General features: G+C 47.2%; 1 protein-coding gene and 1 long non-coding RNA gene across 4 annotated transcripts in view; one reads left to right on the plus strand and one right to left on the minus strand.

Annotated features, from left to right (window-relative positions):
• Nucleotides 1–16,393: 16,393 nt before the first annotated feature.
• LOC138849327 (uncharacterized) lies at nt 16,394–17,805 on the plus strand. Its single transcript, XR_011388021.1, has 2 exons — nt 16,394–16,471; nt 16,846–17,805. It is a non-coding gene; the product is annotated as an uncharacterized lncRNA (long non-coding RNA).
• Nucleotides 17,449–26,542, minus strand: part of EHHADH (enoyl-CoA hydratase and 3-hydroxyacyl CoA dehydrogenase) — a 49,417-nt gene continuing 40,323 nt past the window's right edge. For all 3 annotated transcript variants that reach the window (XM_002716469.5, XM_070072437.1, XM_070072436.1), the window contains one exon: nt 17,449–19,582. In XM_002716469.5, the coding sequence (XP_002716515.2) occupies nt 18,321–19,582 (1,262 nt within the window). In that variant the 3' untranslated portion in view covers nt 17,449–18,320. The remainder of the gene's footprint in view (nt 19,583–26,542) is intronic.

A 26,542-nucleotide genomic window follows, 5' to 3' on the forward strand; every position in this document is an offset into this window, starting at 1 on the left:
CTTCCGTTGGTTCACCTCCCAAATGGCCGCTACAGCCGGCACTGCGCCGATCCAAAGCCAGGAGCCAGGTGCTTCCTTCTGGTCTCCCATGAGGGTGCAAGAGCCCAAGCACTTGGGCCATCCTCCACTGCTTTCCTGGGCCAAAGCAGAGAGCTAGACTGGAAGAGGAGCAACCAGGACTAGAACCCAGTGCCCATATGTTTTGCCGGTGCTGCAGGCAGAGGATTAACCAAGTGAGCCATGGCGCTGGCCCCCTCATTAAAGTTTAAAAGGAAGATAAAAGAATGTACATGCTCTGATGGGGCAAAATCATCAGAGGGTAAATGGTAAACTGAGTTCCAAGGCAAATAGAGAAAATTATTGGCTATAGCAAAATTGAGCCTAACATTATCTGAGAGAAAGAGAGATAAGACAGTGATCTTCCACCCATCAATTCATTGACCAAATGTCCCAACAGCCTAGAGCTTCCTCCAGGTCTCCCTACTGGGTGCAGGGGCCTAAGCACTTGAGTCATCTTCTGCTTTCCCAGGCCATTAGCAGAGAGCTGAACTGGAAGTGCAGCAGCCGGGACTTGAACTGGCATCCATCTGGGATGCCCCCATTTTTTTTAAATTTATTTACTTGAAAGTCAGAGTTACACAGAGAAGGAGAGGCAGAGAGAGAGAGAGAGAGAGAGAGAGAGAGAGAGGTCTTCCATCTGCTGGTTCACTCCCCAGATGGACATAACACCCGCCCGGAGCTGCACTGATCCAAAGCCAGGAGCCAGGAGCTTCTTTCGGGTCTCCCACGCGGGTGCAGGGGCACAAGGACTTGGGCCATCCTTTCCTGCTTTCCCAGGCCATAGCAGAGAGCTGGATCGGAAGTGGAGCAGCTGGGACTCAAATCTCGGTCCATTTGGGATGCCAGCGCTACAAGCCAGGGCTCTAACCCGGTATGCCACAGCACCGGCCGGCCCCACCCATTTTATTTTTTAATTCTAATAGAGACTCATAGGTTGGCTCCCAATGCTACAACTGGATAAAGAGTTTGTCCATACAAACTGGTTACTTCGTAGAAGCAACTGCCCACGCCTAGAGTTCTCTCTCAACACACTGAATGGGACACAATTCGAGTCCCAAAGGCTCTTGCTTTAAAACTGCAGCCCAGAGACACAAAAGTGAGAGGGGGAAAGAGGGCACCTCCACCACCGCCCCTGAGCAAACGCTCCCCCTCCGCGGCCATCCGCTCCGCCGCCTGCGCTCTGCCACTGCCCCCCGCACTGCCCCAGCCCGGCGGGCAGCAAGGAGAGAGGCGGAGACACCGACCCCAGCCTTCCCGGGACGGGGACACCCACCTGGGGAAGTGGCTCGGGCTGCGCTGCCCGCCAGTTGCCCTCGTGGCCAAGGCAGCGCCCACCCGAGTCGCGGGCAGCCCCGGCGGGGCCGGCCTGCGGCACAGCAGCCCCGGCCGAGCCCGCGGCCCCGCGGCGGCCGCCCAGTCCCGGCCGCCACCCCGGACGGCCCGCGGGCGCCCCCAGCACCGCGGCGGAAGGCGGCGAGACGCCGCTCCACTTACAGTGACACCATCCTAGGTGACAGCACCAGTGCAGCTTGAAGCACTTGCCATGGCTGTGCGTGGCACAGATGGACAGCCCGTCGCACGGCTGGAAGTCGGGTCTGCGGGCCGCGCAACTCCGCGCCAGGGCCTGCGCCTCGTCCACTTTCTCGCTCTTCCAGCCCCGCTCGGGCGCGGACGCCGGCGCACTCATCTCCGCGTCCGCGCGGAACGAGCCGGGACGGGCGGCTTCTGGGCGGGCAGGACTGTGCGGGAGCCACACGTTGGAGGGTGGGCGAGCGCGGCGGGGGCGGGAGAGCGGCGGGTGCAGGGGGTCGGGAGGGAACGCCCCCGGCAGGTGCTTGCCTCCCGCACCCTGAGTTCTTCCTCACACGCAGGCCCTACACACTGCCCCCTCCCACGCGCACGTCCCGCACGCGCCGCTCCCGTGCCGGGAGGTGTGGCGAACGGACATCCGCATCCCTCAGGGCGCTGAAAGCTGCGCACCCCGGAGCCGCACCCTGCCGGGCCTCTGGGACGCTGCCCCAGGGGAGCCTCTGAGCCATGTTTTCTGTCCCGCGCAGCCGACCCCCAGTGCGCGCCCCACACTCCCTGGGTCTCAGCACCCCGAGTGTCCATGGCCCAGGAACCCCGGGAGGTACCCAGAGACACGAGGCGTCCCCGGCTGCCTCCCACTCCCGCTGGTGCCACCGCTGGCCCTCCCCTTCCCGCCGGCGTCCCAACCTTGTGAGAGCAGGAACGCGACCCAGCTGGGTGCTGAGGCGGGAAGCGAGTAGGCGTAGGCGTGAGCTTGTGTGAAAACGGGTGCGTTGTTAGGTGCCTTAACGTGGTACATGAATGTGCCTGATTGCCTGGTGAGTGTGTTTGTGACGTGGGTGTGAGACTAGCGTGTAGGTGGTGTATGTGTGCTGTGTGTGTACGTGGGGGGGGGTGTATACAGGTGAGTGAGTTGTGTGTGGGTATGAATAGTCGTCTAGATGATGTTTAAGGTATGAGCGGTGTGTATGCCGGGGTGTGGGGGTGTGTGATGAGTACATAGCTGGTGTGTATGGGGTCAGCGTGTGCTATGTGTGTGCTTGGGTGTGTGTGCACGCAGGTGTATGTGGGACTTTGCACAGTCCCATCCCCCTGCCGGATTCCTCTCTGCGTGTACCTCTCAGCCCTCTCTCCGTGTACCTCTCAGCCCTCACTCCGTGTACCTCTCAGCCCTCACTCCGTGTACCTCTCAGCCCTCACTCCGTGTACCTCTCAGCCCTCTCCGGTTTCTGACTAGATAATGATGCCCTGGACAATGTGAATAATGCCTTCCCTTTTCCTTTTCTAATTCTGATAACATTGGGGGAAAGTAACAATATTGATTCAAAGACAGAAAACCAACCAACCAACATCTGAAAAAAAAAGTTATAATTTAGTTAAGAAAGGAAAGGGTACTGCTGATTTCTGAAGGAGCAGACAAGCCTCGATCCACACTGACCTCTCACCCACTTTCAGCAAGCAGGCCCCCTTCTCTGCCCCGCTGATACAGCCGCGCCCTGCCTGGACTGCTGGATGCCCCGCTAGCTGAAGAATCCGGCCGTCTGCCTGAGCTCTCCCCGCTCCTCCCAAGCTCCCCGCCCCCTCCCTGCTCAGCAGCAGGGCCTCAGCCTAACCCCTCCCAGCTCACCCTGCCAACTCGCAGGACCTCTAGAACAAGCCCCAGCTCTCCCTCTGCCTGGGCAGCCCAGCTTTAGCTCAGACCCCCCAGCCCCTTCCCGCCACTTGGTACTATTAAATCGCTGGTCTGTAAGAGAAGGGGCTCTCTCTCTGCTGGGCGTTCTGCGTGCGTCCACCTGGGAGCGAGTCCCTCCCCCCCCCCCCCAGGCTGTATTCTGGATAAACCTGGTCTGGCTGTGGCTTCATACTCCATCTTTTCTTTCCTGACAATTTCACGGCAAGATTCCATTTCACGGAGGATAAAATAAGAGGTCATTGGCCTCTATTTCCATGAAATCCTCACATCTGTAGCAAATTATAAACCCTTATAAACCCTGACTACCTACACTCATAGCATTTTCTCTGTGAAATTAGTGGCTCTTAGAAAATGGTCCAGCGGAGTAACAGTGCATTTATGGTTGACTTATGATTACATCTATACATGGTATTAGGCTTCAGGATTTTAGGGTTCAAAGAAGGAGACAAAATGGCTAAAGCACAGAAGACTATTTTAGGGAGTAGAGAATAGGGTGCGTAAAGAGAGTGGGGCGAGGGCCGGCACTGTGGCAGGTGTTAACACCCTGGCCTGAAGTGCCGGCATCCCATATGGGCACTGGTTCTAGTCCCGGCTGTTCCACTTCTGATCTGGCTTTCTGCTATGGCCTGGGAAGGCAGTGGAGGATGGCCCAAATCCTTGGGCCCCTGCACCCACGTGGGAGACCAGAAGAAGCTCCTGGCTCCTGGCTTCGGATTGGCACAGCTCTGGCCGTTGGGCCAATTGGGGAGTGAGCCATCGGATGGAAGACCTCTTTCTCTCTCTCTCTGACTTTCAAATAAATAAACCTTAAAAAGAGAGAGAGAGAGAGAGAGAGAGAGAGAGAGTAGGAGCCTGCTCAGGGGGCACAGGGTTTCAAGCCAGGGTTCGTTCTGTCTGAGCAGCAGGCAGAGTCGCTCCTTAAGCTGCTTGTTGGGGCAGGTGCCGAGTGCCACACGGACCCTGATAAGGTTGGGGAGGGGTGCAGAAAGTATCTTACAGTGTGTCGGCTTAGTAGTTTGCAATGTTCCCGGATGCGGGCTTTCCGGAGCAATGAACATTCCACTAGCCTTTACATTCTCTGCCTGTGCCCAGTTTCATCAGGCTGGGGGGTTCAGGCCCAGTGTTCTCACACACAGTGTATGTTTAACACTAAAAATGTTCTGGATTTACATTCTAATAGAGAAATTGCCTGTGTGGAAAGAACCATAAATCCCAGTGTTAATTATTTCAAAAAATCTTGGGGCCAGTGGGGCCAGCGCTAGGACCTAGCGGGCTAAGCCTCCACCTGCAGTGCCTGCATCCCATATGGGTGCTAGTTTCTATCCTGGCTGCTCCTCTGCCAATCCAGCTCTCTGCTGTGGCCTGGAAAAGCAATAGAAGATGACCCATGCACTTGGGCCCCTGTACCCGTGTGGGACACCTGGAAAAATCTCCTGGCTTTGGATCAGACCAGCTCCGGCCATTGGGGCCATTTTGGGAGTGAACCAGCAGATGGAAGACTTTTCTGTTTCTCCCTCTCTTTATCTCTGCCTTTCATATATATACATATACATATATATACACACACACACATATATATATATTTCTTTTTTTGACAGGCAGAGTGGATAGTCAGAGAGAGAGACGGAGAGAAAGGTCTTCCTTTTTGCCATTGGTTCACCCTCCAATGGCCGCCGCGGCTGGCGTGCGGCCGGCGCACCACGCTGATCCGAAGGCAGGAGCCAGGTGCTTATCCTGGTCTCCCATGGGATGCAGGGCCCAAGCACTTGGGCCATCCTCCACTGCACTCCTGGGCCACAGCAGAGAGCTGGCCTGGAAGAGGGGCAACCGGGAAAGAATCTGGCACCCCGACCGGGACTAGAACCCGGTGTGCTGGTGCCGCAGGCGGAGGATTAGCCTATTGAGCCGTGGCACCGGCCTATATATCTTTTTTAAAAGATTTATTTGTAAGAGTTAAAAAGAGAGAGAAGGAGAGGCAGAGAGAGAGGTCTTCTATCTGTTGGTTCACTCCCCCGTTGGCCTCAATGGCCGGAGATACGAGGATCCGAAGCAAGGAGCCTCCTCCGGGTCTCCCACGAGGGTGCAGTGGCCCAAGGACCTAGGACATCTACTGTTTTCCCAGGCCATAGCAGAGAGCTGGATCAGAAGTGAAGCAGCCAAGACTCTAACCAGCGCCCATATGGGATGCCAGGGTGGCAGGTGGAGGCTTTACCCACTACGCCACAGCACCAGCCTCAATGAATAAATCTTGTGGCCAGTGCTGTGGCGCAGTGGATTAAGCCACTGTCTGCAGCACTGGCATCGCATATGGATGCCAGTTCAAGTCCTGACTGCTCCTCCTCTGATCCAGCTCTCTGTTTATGGCCTGGGAAAGCAGTGGAAGATGGCCCAAGTGCTTGGTCCCCTGTACCTATATGGGAGATCCAGATGAAGCTCTTGTCTCCTGGCTTCAGCCTGGTCCAGCCTGGCCTATTGTGGCCGTTTGGGGAGTGAACCGGCAGATGGAAGATCTCTCTCTCTCTCTCCCTCTCTCCCTCTCTCTCTGTAACTCTGATTTTCAAATAAATAAATCTTTAAAAAAAATTCTTGCCTATACTTTAAAGAATTAATGAGCTGGCTTTTTTCATTACACTTATATGAATAAGCAGTTGGGTTTTAAAAAATTAAAATGGCGTTATACTCTTGCAAGTTGAACAAGAGCTAAAGAAATATTATGCATCTTTTTAACATTTTTTCATTATTGTAAAGAAAACAGATTTCATGTATTTGATAGGTACGATTCTAAGAAGATAACCATATTACCCTCCTCTATGTATATCTTATATAATGTTGTAAGTCTCTGAGAGGTCATTAGAAGTCAAGTTCACAATGATCACTGGAAATTAATAATTTCAAATGCTATTGCTGCTGAATTTCCACCTCCTCAATTGCCTGCTACTTATGAAAGTGACTCACATCACACATATATGCAAAGTTGAGGAGCCCACAGATCATTTTTGTGTAGAGTTCTAAAAATAAATGTCATTAGAGACCCACTATTGAGTTTATGAACTATAGTCTATTACTTATTAAAAAGTAGACCCAACTTAGAATTTTTATGAAAACTTCTCATCAGCACCATCTGCTGGAGAGTGCAGGGAAAAAAAACCCCACACTACATCCACCCTGGCGTTGTGTTGCGTTTCTACTGCAGTTCATTAGGCTTGTTCCATTTTTCAGTATAGGGTCTTCTTTGTGAGATGTCCTTTATCAGTTGCATAACTGAAAATTTAGTAGTGTTGCCACATTTGGATCTTCTTCAACAGTTCCAATTTCTAATTTTTGTGTATTTTACTAACAAATATTCTCAACATTTTAACTTTTTATGTAACATTATTGCTTTAAAGAAAGAGGTTGTGTAAACTGTATAACAAATGTAATTTGGTATTTATTTCTTTTTTGGTAATTTGTATATAAGTCACAAATTAGGAGAAAATCATGTATCCTATAGTAAGGGGGGAGCCAGGAAGGCAAAAGTTAGGGTTCGAATGGAAATTGAGTTTCTGTGTCATCTAATGTTAAGCTTCGCTCAGTAGCCTTGAGACTGGCAATGGACGGACTGACATTGTGCATTCTTCGTTTAGGGTTTCTAACAGCCTGGGTTAATCCCCATCATGCACCACATGGGTTGTAACATTTTGGAATGGCTGGTCTAAAAAAAGAGGCGACAGTAAGGTTTTTATTTCTTCAAGGAAATTGAGCACATCCTATACCTTGCACTGGTCAAGGCTCAAGTCACAGCACAAAACAAAACAATCACAAAAGCCAGTCTGTAACAAGCTTACAATTTAGGAGGGGGCCATAGAAAATCAGCATGGACAGGCCAGCATTGTGGCGCAGCAGGTTAAGCCCTCACCTGTGATGTCTGCATCCCATTTGAGTGCCAATTTGAGCCCCAGCTGCTCCATTTCCAATCCAGCTCCCTGCTAATGCACCGAAGGCAGTGGAGGATAGTCCAAGTGCTTGGTGCCCTGCCACCCATGTGGAAGACCTGGATGGAGTTGCAGGCTCCTGGCTTTGGCCTGGCCAAGCCCCAGCTGTTGCAGCCAATTGGAGAGTGAACCAGCAGATGGAAGCTCTCGTTCTCTCTCTGGCTCTCCCTCTCTCTAACTCTTCAAGTAAATAAATCTTAAAAAAAAAAAAAAACTCAAAGAAAATGATCACTGAAACAAACATGAGGGAGTCTTCAGTCTTTAAACAGTTCACAGAAAATGTTCATTATTAATCCATTTTCTCATGAACTCTCTGAAGTTCTCTATGATGTAATAGACCAGACAGTAATTACACTGTGGAGAAAATACAAGGTCAAAGAGCTAAGGAGTATCAAGGAAGGGAATGGCTACTATTTTACGTGGGGTAGTCAAGCCCTTCTCTCAAGGTGATACTGAAGCAGAAAGAAAGGAGTGGACAACCTGTGCAAGCTGGCAGAGAGAATAGAAACGCAAAGGCGCCCTGGTGCCAGCATCTGTGCATGTTCAGTAAACACCAAGGAGGCCAGGTGGGCTGGGCCAGCATGAGCCAAGCAGAGAACGAGACGATGAAGTCTGAGAGCAGGGGCCCGGATCACGCAGGGCCCAGGGGCTTTGTCAGGCTCTCCTTTTCCTGGAAATGAGGGCACCACTGCAGGATTTTGAGTCGTAGAGTTATCCTGGTGGGGACGTTGATACAGCCTCGGTTAGACAAGTCTGAAGCAGGGAGTTCGGTCAGGACGCAGTTGCAGGCAATGAGAAACAGCGAAGGCTTGACCCCAGGCGATGAGAAGCAGAGGTGCCGTGAATGCATTCCCAGGTGGAGCCAACAGCAGTTACGGATGGGCCAGGTGTGCAGTGAAGGGTCACGGTGATGCCAGGTGTAAGGACTCAGGAGGAAGCACAGTTGAGCTGCTAACCTACAGAGGACTGTTTTCTGGGCCATGAGTGCAACTTGAACATGCCGGGTTTCAGCTATCTGTTAGACATCCAGAGAAAGATGACAAGTCAACAAACAGGGAGGGCTCCAGGCTGAAGGTGTGAATGCAGGAGTTTGCAGTGTGTGGATGGTATCTGAGGCCATGAGATCATTCAAACAGCACGTGTACATGGGGAAAAGAAGTGGTGTAAGGCCCGGGGCCTGGGGCCTCCAGCATTAGAGGCTGGGGAGGGTACAGACCCAGCACCGGAGCCTGAGGAGGAGGAAACAGGGACAGTAGCAGTGTCCTGGTGCTGTTGAGCAGATGAGAACCAACAATTGCCCACTGGACTCAGCAGAAACATAGTCATTGACGACCCATATAAAGTAGTGTGGGCGGAGTGGTGAGCATGAAAGGCTGGGTCAGGTTCAAGAGCAAATGAGGAAAGTATTAGGAAATAGAACAGTGCTCCTGGCAATGAAAGAAAAACACAAAAAGCACTGGAATGGATAAGGAGATACTGAATAGAACCTTTTAAAAAATTTTTTTTGAGAGAGATGGGTAGATAGGGAGAGCGAGCTTCCATCTGTTGGTTCCTGTTGAGGTGGATTCATTCTGAGAGGAGGAGCGTGGTGGGAGAAAGAGGTGGAGTCACCACACAGACCCTGGGAGCCAGGTGAAAGCAGGCCAGAGGCGAGCAGCCTGCAGACTCATATATTTCAGTTGGTACAGTAGCTTAAATAGACAAGGCAGCCAATCTGGTTAAGGGGTGGTCTATGCCCTAACCAATCACAGCCTGTTGCCAGGCAGTTTCCATTGCCAGCGGCCATCTTGGCATGGCCTTCTCATTCCACCACAGGTTCCCTTCACAATTGCTTACAAAGACCAGATAAATCTTGGCCAGCGCGTGGCTCACTTGGCTAATCCTCTGCCTGTGGTGCCGGCACACTGGGTTCTAGTCCCAGTTGGAGCAACGGTTCATATCCTGGCTGCTCCTCTTCCAGTCCGGCTCTCTGCTGTGGCCCGGGAGTGCAGTGGAGGATGGCCCAAGTGCTTGGGCCCCTGCACCCGTATGGGAGACCAGGAAGAAGCACCTGGCTCCTGGCTTCGGATCGGCGCAGCGCCAGACCTTTCTCTCGGTCTCTCTCTCTCTATAACTCTACCTGTCAAATTAAAAACAACAACAGATCTTGGTGAGGGTCAGAGCCAGAAGTCAGGAATTCAATCCACGTTGCCCATGTGAGTGGCAAGAACTGAACTACTTGCTTAAGCCCTCACCACTGTGTCTCAGGGTCTGCACTGAGGGGAAGCTGGAGTCAGGAGTTAGAGCCAGAACAGACCCAGGTGCCCCGAAATGGGTTACAGGTGTCTTAACTGCTAGGTTAAATGCCTGTTCTCCCCTTCCCCACCCTCCCCCAACTCCTTCCCATCAAAAAGAGACTTTTAATACATGGAAGATCTTTTTTAGGATAGGAGAAATAACATCTTGTTTTCTATCCTGATTGGAAGGAAGCTGGAAAGAGAGAGACATTGAGGCAGCTGAAGAAAGCGGAGAGGACTGCTGGGACGGTTATCTGAGTAGGCGACGGGGACCTAGCACGTAGAGCAGGAGCTGGGTGTTGATAGGCGCGCAGACAGCACACTGACGGGAGCAGGAGGGGAGGCAGGAGACAGAGCACATGCAGGGAGGTGCACAGCTGTGTCGGCGGCTCTCCTGGACATTTCCTTGTGAATGTTTCAATTTTCTCAGTGGAGGAAGCAAGGGCATCAGCCGAGAGGAAGGATGGAGAAGGAGGAAAGGACATTGGAAAGACAGGAAGAATGCAGTAGTCCTCGAGGAGAACAGGGAAAGGAACAGACTAGAGGAACCTACGAGTCTGGCCTCCTTCAAGTTAGTGGGCATCACCTACTTTTAACAATTAATTAATTATTTGAGAGGCAGAAATACAAAGAGAGCTCCCCATCTGCTGATTTGCTCCCCAAACGCACACAGCCAGCAGGGCTGAGGAGGCGCTGAAGCCAGGAGTCAGAAACTCAATCCAGAACTCCAACATAGGCGGCGGGAGGCTAATTACTGGAATCATCACCGCTCCCTTCGGGGTCTGCATTTCCAGGATGCTGGAATTAGGAGCCTGAGCCAAGAATAAAACACAGGCACTTCAGTATAGGAGCCAGGCATCTTCAGCAGCAGGCTAAATGAGGACTTGAGTTCCTCCATGAATATGACCTTGGCTGCAGGTGTGTGCCCAGCTGCACCTCTCCCTTTTGTATCCAAGGCAAGTTCAGGTACGGGTACAAAGCCCAGCCCCCTTGGCTCACTTTCTGACATCTCTGAAGGGCTGTCTGAGCTTCAGAGCTCCCCACGGGGTCCACCAGTGTTGCTGTTGCTCCTGCATTGCAGCTCAGCTCCTCCTGCTCAGCCTTGCTTTCCTCAGTCTCTGACAGGTGGAGCACTCACAGAGGGACCTCCTGCATGGAAGTCCTCTGTTACTTGCAGAAGTGCTCCTCAGTAGCCAGCTCTGAGTAGCGGGAGGAGGGATGGATCACCAACCTGCCAATCAGCAATGAAGACATCTGGACTGGTAGTAAGGGGAGCACTGACAGCCTGCACAGGCTATGCCTGCAAAAGCAGAAACCGTGAAGGTTGGAAAAGTAGGGCTGGGATTCCAGTAGCAGGAAATGAGAGCATTATCTCAGGCGTCCGAGAGGTTTACAGGAAGTTGTAATTCTACAGAGTCTGGGGACTATGCCTGCTCTAGAGAAATGTAACCAAAGCTGTAAAGGTGATGAATTATCTATTGTAGCCAAACTGTGAGCACTAGAGGATTCTCCTGGCAGCATACAAAGAGACTCATCTGCAGGCACAGGGGAGAAGAAGCAGAGGTCAGGCCCAGGACTCTATTATGAGGGTTGTGGAGTTCCAGAAAAGATGGACTTCTCTTGACAAGGCCACTATGCCAAGGTTAAGGTGTTTGTTGGGAAGGTGTTGTTGGGACCCTGTGACAGGATGAGACATCTGAGCCAATATGTTTGGAAATCTCAAATCCTCCATTCCCACTGAATGCTATGGACCTGTGGACATAGCCTGGCCCTTCCTGCTGCACACTCTGCCATCCGCTTGCTTGAAGACAAGTTGGAAGCTTCTGCCTTGCAAAATAATACATGCCAACTCAGGAAATGCACCTCACTTCCTTCTTGACCACCAGAACAATAATTGGATTGAAGTCACAAGATAACTCATCCAGAGAAGTGCTGAGAATACAAGGGAGAAGATCTGGCCCTCAAGGAGATGTAGGGTGTGGCCAGCATATAAAAGCAGAAGCAAGAAGGGATGCTGGAGACTAGATCCAGAGGGTTGCAGGTGGAGAAGGAAGAGCAGCAACTTTGTAGTTAAGTTTGTCAAGTGGAAGCACTTGGCATGATGCAGAGTTCAGTGCCCAGGCAATCTAAGAGAGTGGCATGTGCTAGGTTTGAAGCTTGGAGAAAATGATAGCACACACTCAGAGCAGTGCAACTCCCACAATTTCCATGGCAGAGAGTAAAAGAAGAAATCCAAAGTCTCATAGAAGTGGCTTGAGGTAAGAATAGATGGGTAGATAGCACAGAGGTCAGATGGCTGGCCAGGGGCTTGAAAGAGAAATCCTGGAAGATACGGTCGACCATACTGGAGAAAGAGCCAGAACTGGGGAATTGAGGCATGGACTTACGGAGAGGGTACGGAATTTGAAGAGTTGTGTTTCGCATACTAATGACCTGTAGAGACATCCACCACAGAAAACATATTAAGCATTGAAGTAGATAGATGACCTTGTTAATTGACATCAGCCAGTCACTGTCGTTTGGTGCAGACAGACACAAGGGGCCCCTGAACAGAGCGGGCATGGCTGTAGGGACGGAGGCCACTCCTGAGGTCAACACAGTGCTCCCACTCACCAAGGCTGATCCAGTAGCTGAATATACAATGTGCTCGCCAGACACCAATGCTGTACCCCAGATGCTGGTGCTCAGAGCTCCAACCAAACCCTCGGTGATCGGCTGTTCGCGTCAGAATGCTTCTGCCCTGGACGCGTCAGGGATCCATCCTCACTGGGATGGACAGATGTTCCAGGTGCATTTTCCTTTCCTCACTGAAGGGTTTCGGCACCATTTTCCAAGGACTTAGTGTCTGGCCCAGAGACACACAAGACCCCACAGATCATTGCATCAGACCAGAGGACACATTTAGAACAAAAGAGGTGCAGAGGTGGCATACGACCATGGAGCTCCTGGACCGATTCTGCACCACCAGAAGCCAAAGCCAACAGAGGAACAGAACACATCTGCCAAGACAGTACTGAGGTGTCATTTCAAGATGACAGTGGAGGGGCCGGTGCTGTGGTGCAGTGGGTTAATGCCCTGGCCTAAAGCGCTGGCATCCCATACGGGCACTGGTTCGAGACCCGCTGCTCCACTTCCGATCCAGCTCTCTGCTGTGGCCTGGGAAAGCAGTACAAGATGGCCCAAGTCCTTGGGTCCCTGCACCTGTGTGGGAGACCCAGAAGAAGCTCCTGGCTCCTGGCTTCAGATCAGTGCAGTTCCAGCTGTTGCGGCCAACTGGGGAGTAAACCATGATGGAAGAAGACCTCTCTCTCTCTCTTTCTCCCTCTCCTCTCTCTCTCTCTCCCTCTCCTCTCTGTGTAACTCTGACTTTAAAATAAATAAATGATTATTTTTTAAAAAGATGACAGTGGAGTACTCTCGTCCTGAGTGCAGTTTATATCCCAAATCACTAACCATTCCAGGGCACTATGTAACCAATGGGTAGAATTCAGGGTTATAGGAAACAGAGTGGAAATACAGTGACCCATTCAGGGAGTTTTATTTCTTAAATGAGCAACAAATGCTCTGTGCAAATCCTGGCTTCCTCATCCTGCCGGAGACAAAGTATGAATCCCTTGAGCTGAAATCGCCACTCAGTGACTTCCGGCTCTGTGTCAAAGAAGGGAGTCAGCACTCTGACATTGGTGCTTAACTCTGACGCCTTGCTGGAGGTAGGACTACAGATAAAACACTAGCAAGGCTGTGCATAAAACTAGACCAAATGACTCACTTGTTTGGCCTTATAAGAGAATCCCAATTTATCAAATAAAGAATATACATTCTTTTCTAGCAGTGAATATTTATCAAAGTTAATGGTATGTGAGGGCAAAGGATGTCTACTAGACAAACACCAGAGTTGACAGCACATGGATCGATGGTTTCTCAGTACTTTGAGTCATGCACCTCCATTTTTGCAGGTTGGATTTCCTGAGAAGCAGACTCTGAGATGGAGATTAGTGGGCAGAATGTTTAGGGAGTGACCTTGGGATTAACATCTGTGAAGAGAAGAGAGGGAAGCAGCAGTGAGCAGAGGGAGAAGTTGATGAGCAACGCAGAGTCTCCACCTAGCCTCTGTCCTGACACTGCTAGAGCTGTGAGCCCTTCTGAGTCGGGGCATGGAGATCAGGCATTTATTCCTGTGTTGAGAAATCACTGGACGCCACCTACCCTGGGGAGAAGTTGTGACCTTGAGCAAGGCAATCTCCTAAGAAGCTCACCTGTAGGCAGCACATCTAGTACCTCGGAGAATAAGTCTTTCCTTCTGAAAGAGGATCTGGATAGCACATCACACATTTTTAGTATAAATCTCTAATGTATGCGGACATTTACCAAACAGACAAATCACATCCTTTGGCCACTATATTGTTAGAGAAATACTTATAAAGAAATGTAGAAATAATGATGCAATGGTGAAATAAACAGTATATTAAACATCTTGCTAATAGATGATGGTCTTATATTATTAATATAACACAGTGTGCATTTATAGCACATTCAGCATGAATGCAGGGTACAAACATCAGTATTTCTAACAGTCTTCTTGATAGTTCAAAATTCTTTGGCTAGGTTCTTCCTAGATTTGACTCAGACATTCTACCTACATTGTAATGCAGCTGTAATGCAGAATTACTAGCTCTGATATTTTCTTATCGCATGCCTTCGTTTGCATGATTTATTTCAACTATGGTTTTTGTTTTTTGTTTTTTGTTTTTTTGTTTTTTGTTTTTTTTTTTTTTTTGACAGGCAGAGTGGACAGTGAGAGAGAGAGAGAGAGAGAGAGAAAGGTCTTCCTTTGCCGTTGGTTCACCCTCCAATGGCCGCCGCGTTGATCCGAAGGCAGGAGCCAGGTGCTTTTCCTGGTCTCCCATGGGGTGCAGGGCCCAAGCACTTGGGCCATCCTCCACTGCACTCCCTGGCCACAGCAGAGAGCTGGCCTGGAAGAGGGGCAACCGGGACAGAATCCGGTGCCCTGACTAGAACCTGGTGTGCCGGTGCCGCAGGCGGAGGATTAGTCTATTGAGCCATGGCGCCAGCCTCAACTATGTTTTTTAAAGATTTTATTTATTTGGGGCTGGCACTGTGGCATAGTGGGCAAAGCCTCCACCTACCTTGCTGGTATCCCACATGGGTGCTGGTTCAAGTCCCGGCTGCTCTACTTCCAATCCAGCTCTCTGCTATGGCCTGGGAAGGAGTAGAGAGAGGATGGCCCAAGTCCTTGGGCCCCTGCTCCCACATGGGGACCTGGAGGAAGCTCCTGGCTCCTGGCTCCTGGCTTCAGATTGGTGCCGCTCCAGCTGTTGCGGCCAATTGGGGAGTGAACCAGCTGATGGAAGACCTCTCTCTCTCTTTCTCTCTGCCTCTTCTCTCTGTGTAACTCTTTCAAATAAATCAATAAATCTTTTAAAAAAAGATTTTATTATTTATTTGAGATGGAGATGGAGATGGAGAGAGAGAGAGAGAGAGAGAGAGAGAGAGAGAAAGTCTTCCATCTGCTGGTTCACTCCCCAAGTGGCCACAATGGACAGAGCTGAGCTGATCCAAAACCAGGAGCCAGGAGCTTCTCCCGGGTCTCCCATGCAGGTGCAGGGGTCCAGGCACTTGGGCCATCTTCTACTGCTTTCCCAGGCCACAGCAGAGAGCTGGATTGGAAGTGGAGCAGCCGGAACACAAACTGGTGCCCATAAAGGGTGCCAGCACTGCATACAGAGGCTTAGCCTGCTACGCCACAGTGCCAGCTCCTCAACTGTACTTTCTCACAAGAAATTTTTTGTGAGGGTTTGTTTAAAGAATTTAGCCTGAATATCCTCTTGCCCCAGCACACATTAAGTGCAGTATTTCCTAATCTGCCGAAGGCAAAGGAAAGAGGGAGGAGCCATGGTCCCCTTCCCTGCACACTGGCACTGCCTGCTTCCCTCAGGGTCCCTCCTCCTGCTGTGGGGCTGAGTGCGACGCACTGGAGGGAGGACAACCGTGAGTGTGCTTGTAGTTCTCATCAGAGACCATTACCAATGAAATGTAGCTTTTATAAAGTTATTCAGACATTTTGAAAAGACAGGTGGTTTAAAAATCACTGCAAACAATAAATCAACCTTTTAATCTAGGACCTTTTCATTCTTTTTATTATTATTTCTTATTTGAAAGGTGGAGCAGGGACGGAGACAGCCAGGACTGGGCCAAGCCAAAGCCAGGAGCCCAATCTGGGTCTCTCACATGACTGGCAGGGACCCAACTACTTGTCATTACTTGCTGCCACTAGGTGTGTGATGAGCAGGAAGTTGGAATCAAAAGAAGATCTGGCACTATGGCAAAAAATGACCTACATGAAAGATCTTGTGAGTGAGATCCCAGCAGAAAGAATGGGCCATCAAAGGAGGTACCCTTCTCTGAAGGGAGGAGAGAGAGCTTCCACTTTGATTATGGTCTTGTCTAAATAATGTCAGAGCTTGTGGACTCAAGAGGCTTCCATAACCTGGCAGCTCATGACAAGAGCCTTGGGTGATCACTGACATCATAAATAAGAGTGTCAATTGTTAAATCAACAACAGGAGTCACTGCGCACTTACTCCTCCTGTAGGACCTCTGTCCTTAATGTGTTGTACTATGCAAATTAACAGTAAAACTAGTCTTCAAACAGTACTTTATACTTTGTATGTCTGTGTGGGTGCAAACTGTTGAAATCTTAGTATCTACTAAGTTGATCTTCTGTATAGAAAGATAATTAAAAATGAATCTTAATGAAGAGTGGGATGGGAGAGGGAGTAGGAGGTAGGATGGTTTGGGGGTGGGAGGGCAGGTATGGGGGAAAAACTGCTATAATCCAAAAGTTGTACTTATGAAATTTATATTTATTAAGTAAAAGCTTTCTATAAAAAAAAAGAAGCAGATCTGGGACTCAAATCCAGGTACTCTAGCCGGCGCCGTGGCTCAATAGGCTAATCCTCCACCTTGCGGCGCCGGCACACCGGGTTCTAGTCCCGGTTGGGGCGCCGGATTCTGTCCCGGTTGCCCCTCTTCCAGGCCAGCTCTCTGCTATGGCCAGGGAGTGCAGTGGAGGATGGCCCAGGTGCTTGGGCCCTGCACCCCATGGGAGACCAGGAAAAGCACCTGGCTCCTGGCTCCTGCCAGGATCAGCGCGGTGCGCCGGCTGCAGCGGCGGCCATTGGAGGGTGAACCAGCGGCAAAAGGAAGACCTTTCTCTCTCTGTCTCTCTCACTGTCCACTCTGCCTGTCAAAAAAAAAAAAAAAAAAAAAAAAAAAAAAAAAAAAAAAAATCCAGGTACTCTGATACCAGATGCAGGTGTTCCAAATCTTAACCACTGTGCCAAACACTTGCCCTTGTGATGTGTATTTTCAAAGACAGGATGGACTATGTTAAGATGTTTCTCCGATTAATTACTATTCAGTATAGGACCCAACAAATTAGAATTCATTTTGCCTCTTTGACATAACATAAGTGAACTCCTATTTCTTCAGCCCATTTCCTATATAAAGTATTGGTCCTCAAACTGTATTTGGTTAACAGCACTTTTCACAATACGGTGGGAGATAGTCTCTCTCTCCCAATAAATGCATACAGATACATATACAAAAACTTCATGATAAAATTTCAGGGGTCATTAACTCAAAACTTATTCACATACTGTCTAGTTTCAAAACTCTGTTGTAGAGGCTAGTATACTGTGAAATATGCTTTAATAATTCAAAATGAAATCTGAGATAAAACACAAGAAGTTAACATGGATTTCTTTACAGAAACCTGAAAATAAGTCACTACTTTAGGGAATCTTTTCAATTGATGTTTTAAATCCTAAAAGCAAAATATACATAAACAACTGGAAAGCATTACAGAAGTTTTTTGAAATTTAACAATTCAAGGGCATATTATTGGATTTTCTTTATTTATTTCTTGTTTGCAATGAAAAACTTATACTCTGTTTGTTCAAGATTTCGCCACAAGAACTTTTTATAATTTTGTTGGAGTTCACATGTGAAAACATTGTGAGAATAATTCACTTACATCATTTCATGTGATAACAATGTCATTCCAATTTTATAATGCACATATCTACAATTCACTCATTTCAAGATACAACTCAGTAGTGTTTAGTGTAATCACAGAGTTACATACCATTTCCACAACATTTAAATCTGCCTCATCTTATTTTATTAAATGATCTTAGAACATTTAAATCTGCCTCAGAGACCCTCCCCGCTGCCTCTGCCCTGCCACCTCTGTGCTCCACCGCACAGAACACGCACTGCACTTCAGCACGGGCTTCCCTGCCGCTTTCGTGGCCCCACGGACTCTGCTCTGCCAAGTGCTCCCAGAGGGGGAAGACGCCAGGGAGGTGCTCACTCAGTGTTCACCGAATCTTTGATCTGTAGCATTCCCCATCAATACTATGTGTGCGAGGCTGAAAGGGTCAAATGATTGATGACTTTGCTGCACTTCTCATTTGTTAATTGATGACATATTTCTCCAACGATCAGAGCACTTGGGAACCTCAACTGATTCCCACGGCTCTCTTATCGTATCTTACTATGGTGTTTGGTTAACACAAGTTTAACCCTTGAATTTACTGGTAGAGGACAGATACAAAGGAATAGGAAGCACATTCCTTAAAATTAGCTGACAAATTACTCCTTTGCCCTGTATCTCTGAGCAATCTTACCTACAATTCTGGATTTAATTTCATTGGAACCCAGTGGGAATCAGCTGATGCCAGCTACGAGGTAACCGGGGAGGCTGGATCACAGTTTACTGCTCGGGGGCCCTGCCAAGCGCTGCCACTCTCTCAGAGGAGGGTTTCCCTGGGAAGCCAGTTTTCTGAGATAGGCGCTGGGCTCCAGCTGAGGGATATCAGGGTTCTGTCTGTAATATTTCTCCAGCTTCTCCAGAACCTTGGGCAAGCCGACTGTGGAAGCATAGAACATGGGCCCGCCTCTGTGCCTAGGCCAGCCGTACCCATATAGATAGATAACATCGATGTGCTCTGGGCTGGCAGCCATCCCTTCTCCCAAGATACGGAAGGCTTCATTGATGAGTGCATACAAGCTACGCTCAAGGATCTCTTCCTGGCTGATGACCCGAGGTTCAATGTGGTAGGTTTCTCTGTACTGTGACAGAAAGTTGGAAAGCCAGGGGTCAGGCTTGTGAATCCTGCCCAGCGGCTTGTCATACTGATACCAACCCTTACCAACCTTCTGGCCAAATCGTCCTGATTCACAGAGCATGTCAGGAATTGGGCAGTATCTCCTGTTGTTCCGCTTTCGGGCAGGAGTTCCTGGAGGTAACGTGGGTCCAGTAAGACCTTGCCCCTTCCGAATTCTCCAGCCCACATCCAACCCAGCAAGGTCAGATACCCTGAAAGGTCCCATTTTAAAACCAAACTCCTCCAGCACCTGATCTATCTCCTCCGGCTTGCTGCCATCTTCCAACAGGAAGTACGTCTGATCATAATAAGGTCTCAACATTCGATTCCCAACAAACCCGTGACAGTTGCCTACAACCACTCCAACCTTTTTAATCCTTTTCGATAAGTTCATGACAGTAGCAATGGTGGTGGGGGAGGAGTATTTGCTAGGAATCACCTCCAATAACCTCATGACGTGAGCTGGTGAGAAGAAGTGGGTGCCGATGACCATGTGGGGACGGTCAGTGGAAGAAGCAATCTCATCAACGTCCAGGGCTGAAGTGTTGGTGCACAAGAATGCTTCTGGCTTACACACAGCAGACAGCTCAGCAAACACCTGCTTCTTCAGGGCCATGTCCTCAAATACCGCTTCAACGACTAAATCTACACCACTGAGCTCCTTCAGGGATGACGTTAACCTGGGTTTTGGTACCGACCCAGGGTGGCCACTCTGCTGCATTTTGGATGCTTCCTTTTCCAAGATGGAAGTTATCACCCTGTTTGCAGCTTCCAGTTGCTTTTTATCTGATTCCACAGCAATCACAGGAATCTTGGCCCTTGCAAAAGAAATGGCAATACCTCGGCCCATTGTTCCCAAACCTGTAGACAAAGAGTGAAGGAAACAAAGAATGATTCAATAGTTTTGGGATTTGGGAAATTACTCACTGAACAGAAAGGTTCTACTGCAATTTAAAGAGATTTATACATTTAAAGAGATTGATACAAACAACTGAAGTGGTTCAAGCTAACATTAGATAGTATGCTACATGCTCTCAAGGTAAAAAAAAAAAATAAGAAGAGTATTTCTCTCTCTCTCTCTCTCTCACACACACACATACACATACAGATATTAAAACTAATAAATGAGTCCAACAATTTTGAAGACACTAATCAATATAGGAAAATCAACTGTATTTCCATATACTAGGCAATGAACAACATGCATATGAAATTAAGAAAGAAATCCTATTTATAATACCATAAAAATCATAATATACTTAGCAGCACACTTAACCCTGGATAGAAAGACTTGTTCAAAATAAATGGAAAACTATCTGATATTCATGGATTAGATCATTTAATAATGTTTAGATGAGAATACTTTCCAAAATGATCTGCAGAGCCAATATAATCTCTGTAAAACATCAGCTGGATGGTGGCAGGAAGTAACAAGCCCATTCTAAAATTCCTATAGAAACTATAAGCACCCAGAAGATTAACACAACATTGAAAGAGAAGAACAAAGCTGGAGGATTCACTTCCCATTTCAAAACGTTTGACAAAACTATGGTATTCAAGGTAGTGTTGTACTGGCAGAGAGATAGACATTCATAAATAAACTCCTATACTTAGTAATCAACTGATTTCTGACAAGGATTTTAAGACCAATAACTAGGAAAAGAATAGTCTTTTTGACAATGTTGAGACAACTGAATATCCATAGGCAAAATAATGAAGTTTGACCGTTACCTCACATCATGCACAAGAACAAACTTAAAAAAAAAATGGATCACAAAGGCAAGTATTTGGTACAGTGGTTGAGCCACTACTCAGGACACCCACATTCCATATCAAAATATCTCAGCTGGAGTTCTGGCTCGGTTTCCAATTCCAGCATCCTGGCAGTGTGGACCCTGAGAGGAAACAAGTGATAGCTCAAGTACCTGGGTTGCTGCCATCCATGCGGCAGACCTGGATTGAGGTCCCATCTCTTGGCTTTGGCATGGCCCAGTCCTGGCTTTTTTAGGCATTTGGGGAATGAACCAGCAGATGGAAGATTTCTTTCTGTCTTTCTATGTTGGTCAGCTTGTCTATTGGTCTTGGTCTTGGTCTCTCTCTCTCTCTCTCTCTCTCTCCATCCCCCCACTTATTTTCAAACAAAACAAATGAATAATAAAGACTCTAAAAATTGAATTATAAACCTAAACATAAGAGCTAGGACTAAAAAAACTCTCTAAAGTAAATTTTAGGAGTAATTCTTGTAAGTAAATCATTTTTTAAAGATTTATTTATTGGAAAGTCAGAGCTACAGAAAGAGAGAGATTGTCCATTTGCTGGTTCACTCCCCTAAATTGCTACAACAACCAGGGCAGGGCCAACCAGGAGCCAAGAGCTTCATCCAGGTCTCCCACATGGGTAGCAGGGGCTCAAATACTTGAGTGATCTTCCTCTGCTTTTCCCAGGCACACTAGCAGGGAGCTGGATCAGAAGTGGAGCAGCTGGGACAGGAACCGGTGCTATTATGGTATGACATGGTTGCAGGCAGCAGCTTTACCCACTACACCACAATGCCAGCCCCTGATGAGCAAATATTTCTAAAGATTTCTTTTATTTACTTGAAAGACAGAGTTAGAGAGAGACATACAGATAGACAGGGACAGAGACAAAGACAGAGGTCTTCCATCTGCTGATTCATTCCCCAAATGACCACAATGGACAGGACTGGGTCAAGCCTAAGGCAGAAGCCAGGAGCTTCTTATGGATCTCCCACATAGGTGCAGGAACCCAAGCACTTGGGCCATCCTCCACTGCTTTCCCAGGCACATCAGCAGGGAATTGGATCAGAAACTGGAGCAGCCAGGACGTGAAACGGCACCCTTATGGGATGCCGGAGTCACAGGTTGCACTTTACCTGCTATGCCATAACACTGGCCACTGATAAATAAATCTTTCGATCTTGGATTAAGCAGTGGTTTCTGACATTTAACACCAAAAGCAAAAGTACTACCAACAAAAATTAGCTAAATAAGACATCACCAAAAATAAAAACTTTGCACTTCAAAGGATACCCTAAAGAAGGTGAAAAGACAATTCATGGAAATAGAGAACATACTGCGAATCTGAAAAAGAGATTTGTATCTAAATGCTCACACATCACAACAACAAAGTACAAAAAGAATCCTTACAACTCAACAATAAAAAGAAAAGTAACCAATTTTAAAATGGGCAAAGGGGCACTGGGGGCATGGGACAGTAGGCTAAGCTGCCCACGAAGATGGCTATAACCAGAAGACCAACAATAACAAGCTTTGGTGAGAATATGGAGAAACTGGAACTCTGAAACACTGAAAGCAGACTGTAAAATGGTAGATGGTATGGAAAACAGTTTGGTAATATTTTGTTATACTGCTACTGTAACAAATAAAGACATTAAATCATTAAAAACATTTAGTTTTCTAAAATTATCAAGCATCTATATTTCTTCCAGTAAAAAAAAAAAAAAAAAAAAAAAAAAAAGGCTGACTAACTCTCATTGCAATAGCAAATTCTATCCAAAACTTTAGTTTGGGTAAATATTAGGAAGTAGACTTTAGGGTTAAAGGCCTGGTCTCCTAGCTATTAGCCTCAAGCTCCAAGAAAAATTTCTAACACCGTAGACATTCTGATCTCACTGGCACAGTAGTGAGGAATGAGAACTTACATGCGGGTGCTCTGTAGGTCTGGGCTGCAGGTGCCACCTTAGCACTGAAAGCACAGCAGGAGAGGGAAGGCCGGGCAGCAGGGGGATGCGGCCGATCTTCAGCACTTCCCTCCTACAGCAGGTCTGTCTGCTGGAGCAGGCAGGTGGGGACGGCCAGAGGGCGACCCCCACCCAGATCACAAAACCGAACCAGATTGAGGCTCTTCACAAGTTTATAGATATAACTTTAGATTTTCTTCCTCATTTCTATAACCTGACACTTTCACTTAACCATTGAAATACAACTAGGCATGAAAACACAATTTATGAAGCCAGGGCTGTCGCACAGTGGTTTATGCTACCACTTTCAACACTGGCATCCCATATCAGAACACCAGTTGGAGTTCTAGCTGCTCTGCTTCTGCTTCAGATTCCTGCTAATGCACCTGGGAAGGCAACATAAAACAGTGCAAGTACTTGGGCCCCTGCCACCCATGTGGGAGACACAGATGCAGTTCCTGGTACCTAGGGAGCCAGTGAGTGGAATCAATCAACCAATCTCCACTCCCCACAATGCTCCTATTCTGCATTTCAGATAAATAAATAAATAATTCTTTTAAATAGAAAAAATAAATTATATTTGTTTCAAAAAGCTTTAAAGTCTTGGAGCCGGTGCTGTGGCGTAGCTGTTTAAGCCATTACCTGCAGTACCTGCATCCCATATGGGCGCCAATTAATGCCCTAGGTACTCTTCTTCTGATCCAGCTCTCTGATAATGGCCTAGGAAAGCAGTAGAAGATGGCCTACATACTTGGGCCCCTGTACCCACATGGGAGACCCAGAAGATCCTAGCTTCGGGTTGGCCCAGCTCCAGCCGTTGTGGCCATTTGGGGAGTGAATCAGTGGATAGAAGATCTCTCTCTCTCTCTCTTTTGCTCTCTCTCTCTCTCTGACTCTCCCTCTCCCTCTCTCTGTAACTCTGTCTTTCAAATAAATAAATAGCTCTAAAATATTAACTTCATTCACAACCTTGGATCTCAAGACATTCATAACTGTCAGACAAGGGCTGAAGGACTCAGTCTTTCACTGGTGGTTATTAGGATTTCCTGTGTCCATACAGCCTTTATACTGACCTTTGCTCTCTAATTTTGCCACATGAACACATAGAGATGGGGATGGCATTCTGTTCCTCTATTAAATTCCAGCCTTGAACTGCCATTGAGTGAAGTTTGGTCAGGGACCTCTTCTAGTCAGAGAAGTAAAGAAGCATTAGGATGCTTTACACGCTGGTTCTGCCATTTCTCCTCAACTACATTCTTCTCCCATTCTGACAGCCACAACAGCTCAGGAAAGTGGGAGGAGATGAAATGCAGAGGTGGTGACCTGAGCTGCATCTTCAACAGTGCTGAGAAGCTCAGTGTGGGCTCAGTAAGGATCACCAGGGCTGGGATTTTTATCTGGGAGAATGGTAGAATGGCAATGAACTATGGGTCTGAGGCTGTTGGCAAGACAGTGACTGAACTGAGATCTGGTACCAGTCAGGGATGCCCACTCTCACCACTGCTATTCAATATAGTTCTGGAAGTTTAAGCCAGAGCCATTAGGCAAGAAAAAGAAATTAAAGGGATACAAATTGGGAAGGAAGAAGTCAAACTATCCCTCTTTGCAGATGATATGATTCTTTATTTAGGGGATCCAAGGAACTCTACCAAGAGACTATTGGAACTCATAGAAGAGTTTGGCAAAGTAGCAGGATAAAAAATCAATGCACAAAAATCAATAGCCTTTGTATACATAGACAATGCCACAACTCAGAAAGAACTTCTAAGATCAATCCCATTCACTATAGCCACAAAAACAATCAAATACCTTGGAATAAACTTAACCAAGGATGTCAAAGATCTCTACGATGAGAATTATAAAACCTTAAAGAAAGAAATAGAAGAAGATACCAAAAAATAGAAAAATCTTCCATGCTCATGGATTGGAAGAATCAATATCATCAAAATGTCCATTCTCCCAAAAGCAATTTATAGATTCAATGCAATACCAACCAAAATACCGAAGACATTCTTCTCAGATCTGAAAAAAATGATGCTGAAATTCATATTGAGGCACAGGAGACCTCGAATAGCTAAAGTAATCTCGTACAACAAAAACAAAGCCAGAGGCATCACAATACCAGCTTTCAAGACATACTACAGGGCAGTTATAATCAAAACAGCATGGAACTGGTACACAAACAGATGGATAGACCAATGGAACAGAATAGAAACACCAGAAATCAATCAGAACATCTACAGCCAACTTATATTTGATCAAGGATCTAAAACCAAGTCCTGGAGCAAGGATAGTCTATTCAACAAATGGTGCTGGGAAAACTGGATTTCCACATGAAGAAGTATGAAACAAAATCCCTACCTTACACAAAAATCAACATGGATTAAAGATCTAAGCCTATGACCCAACACCATCAAATTATTAGAGAACACTGGAAAAACCCTGCAAGATAGAGGCACAGGCAAAGATTTCTAGGAAAAGACCCCAGAGGCACAAGCAGTCAAAGCCAGAATTAACAATTGGGATTACATCAAAATGAGAAATTTCTGTACTGCAAAATAAACAGTCAGGAAAGTGAAGAGGCAACCGACAGAATGGGAAAAAAATATTTGCAAATTATGCAACTGATAAAGGATTAATAACCAGAACCTACAAAGAGATCAAGAAACTCCACAACAACAAAGCAAACCTTCTTAAGAGATGGGCCAGGGGCTGGCACTGTGGAGTGCTAGGTTAATCCTCCACCTGTGGTGCCGGCATCCCATGGGGTCGCCGGTACTAGTCCCGGCTTCTCCTCTTCCAATCCAGCTCTCTAATGTGGCCTGGGAGAGCAGTAGAGGATGGCCCAAGTGCTTAGGCTCCTGCACCCATGTGGGAGACCAGGAAGAAGCACCCTGCTCCTGGCTTTGGATCAGCGTAACCATTGCAGCCATTTGGGGAGTGAACCAATGGAAGGAAGACCTTTCTCTCTGTCTCTCTCTCTCTCATTGTCTGTAATTCTACCTGTCAAATAAATAAATAAATAATCTTTAAAAAAAAAAAAAGAGAAAGAGAGAGATGGGCCAAGGACCTCAATAGACATTTTTCAAAAGAGGAAATCCAAACGGCCAACCAACACATGAAAAAATGTTCAGGATCACTAGCCATCAGAGAAATGAAAATTAAAACCACAATGAGGTTTCACCTCAATCTGGTTAGAATGGCTTACACACAGAAATCAACTAACAACAGATGCTGGTGAGGATGTGGGGGAAAAGGCACACTAATCCACTGTTGGTGGGAATGCAAACTGGTAAAGCCACTATGGAAGACAGTTTGGAGAGTCCTCAGAAACCTGAATATAGCCCTACCACATGACCCAGCCATCCCACTCCTTGGAATTTACCCAAAGGAAATTAAATCGGCAAATAAAAGAGCAGTCTGCACCTCAATGTTTATTGCAGCTCAATTCACAACAGCTAAGACATGGAATCAACCTAAATGCCCATCAACCTAAGACTGGACAAAGAAATTATGGGAAATGTACTCTATAGAATACTATACAGCAGTAAAAAGAAAAATGAAATCCAGTCATTTGCAACAAAATGGAGGAATCCAGAAAACACCATACTGAGTGAAATAAGCCAGTCCCAAAGGGACAAATATCATATGTTCTCCCTGATCGGTGACAACTAACTGAGCTCCTAAAAGGAAACCCGTTGAAGTGAAATGGACACCATGATAAACAATGACTTGATCAGCCCTTGTCCTGACTGTCAAGGAACAACTTACTATTTTATACCTTTTAGTATTTTTTTGTTCTACTTAATACCATTGGTTGAACTCTTTAATTAACACACAATTATTCTTAGGTGCTTAAATTTAACTGAAAAGTGATCCCTGTTAAATATAAGAGTGGGAATAAGAGAGAGAGGAGATGTACAGTTCAGCACATGCTCACTAGGACTTATCCCTAATGGTAGAGCTAGAAATGTGCCAGGGGATTCCAAATCAATCCCATTAAGGTGGCATGTACCAATGCCATCTTACTAGTCAAAGTGATCAATTTAAGTTCATAATTGATCATAAAGATAGGATTAAGTGTCAAAGGGATCACATAG

The sequence above is a fragment of the Oryctolagus cuniculus genome, chromosome 4, assembly GCF_964237555.1.
Source record: "Oryctolagus cuniculus chromosome 4, mOryCun1.1, whole genome shotgun sequence".
NCBI classification, from domain to species: Eukaryota; Metazoa; Chordata; class Mammalia; order Lagomorpha; family Leporidae; genus Oryctolagus; species Oryctolagus cuniculus.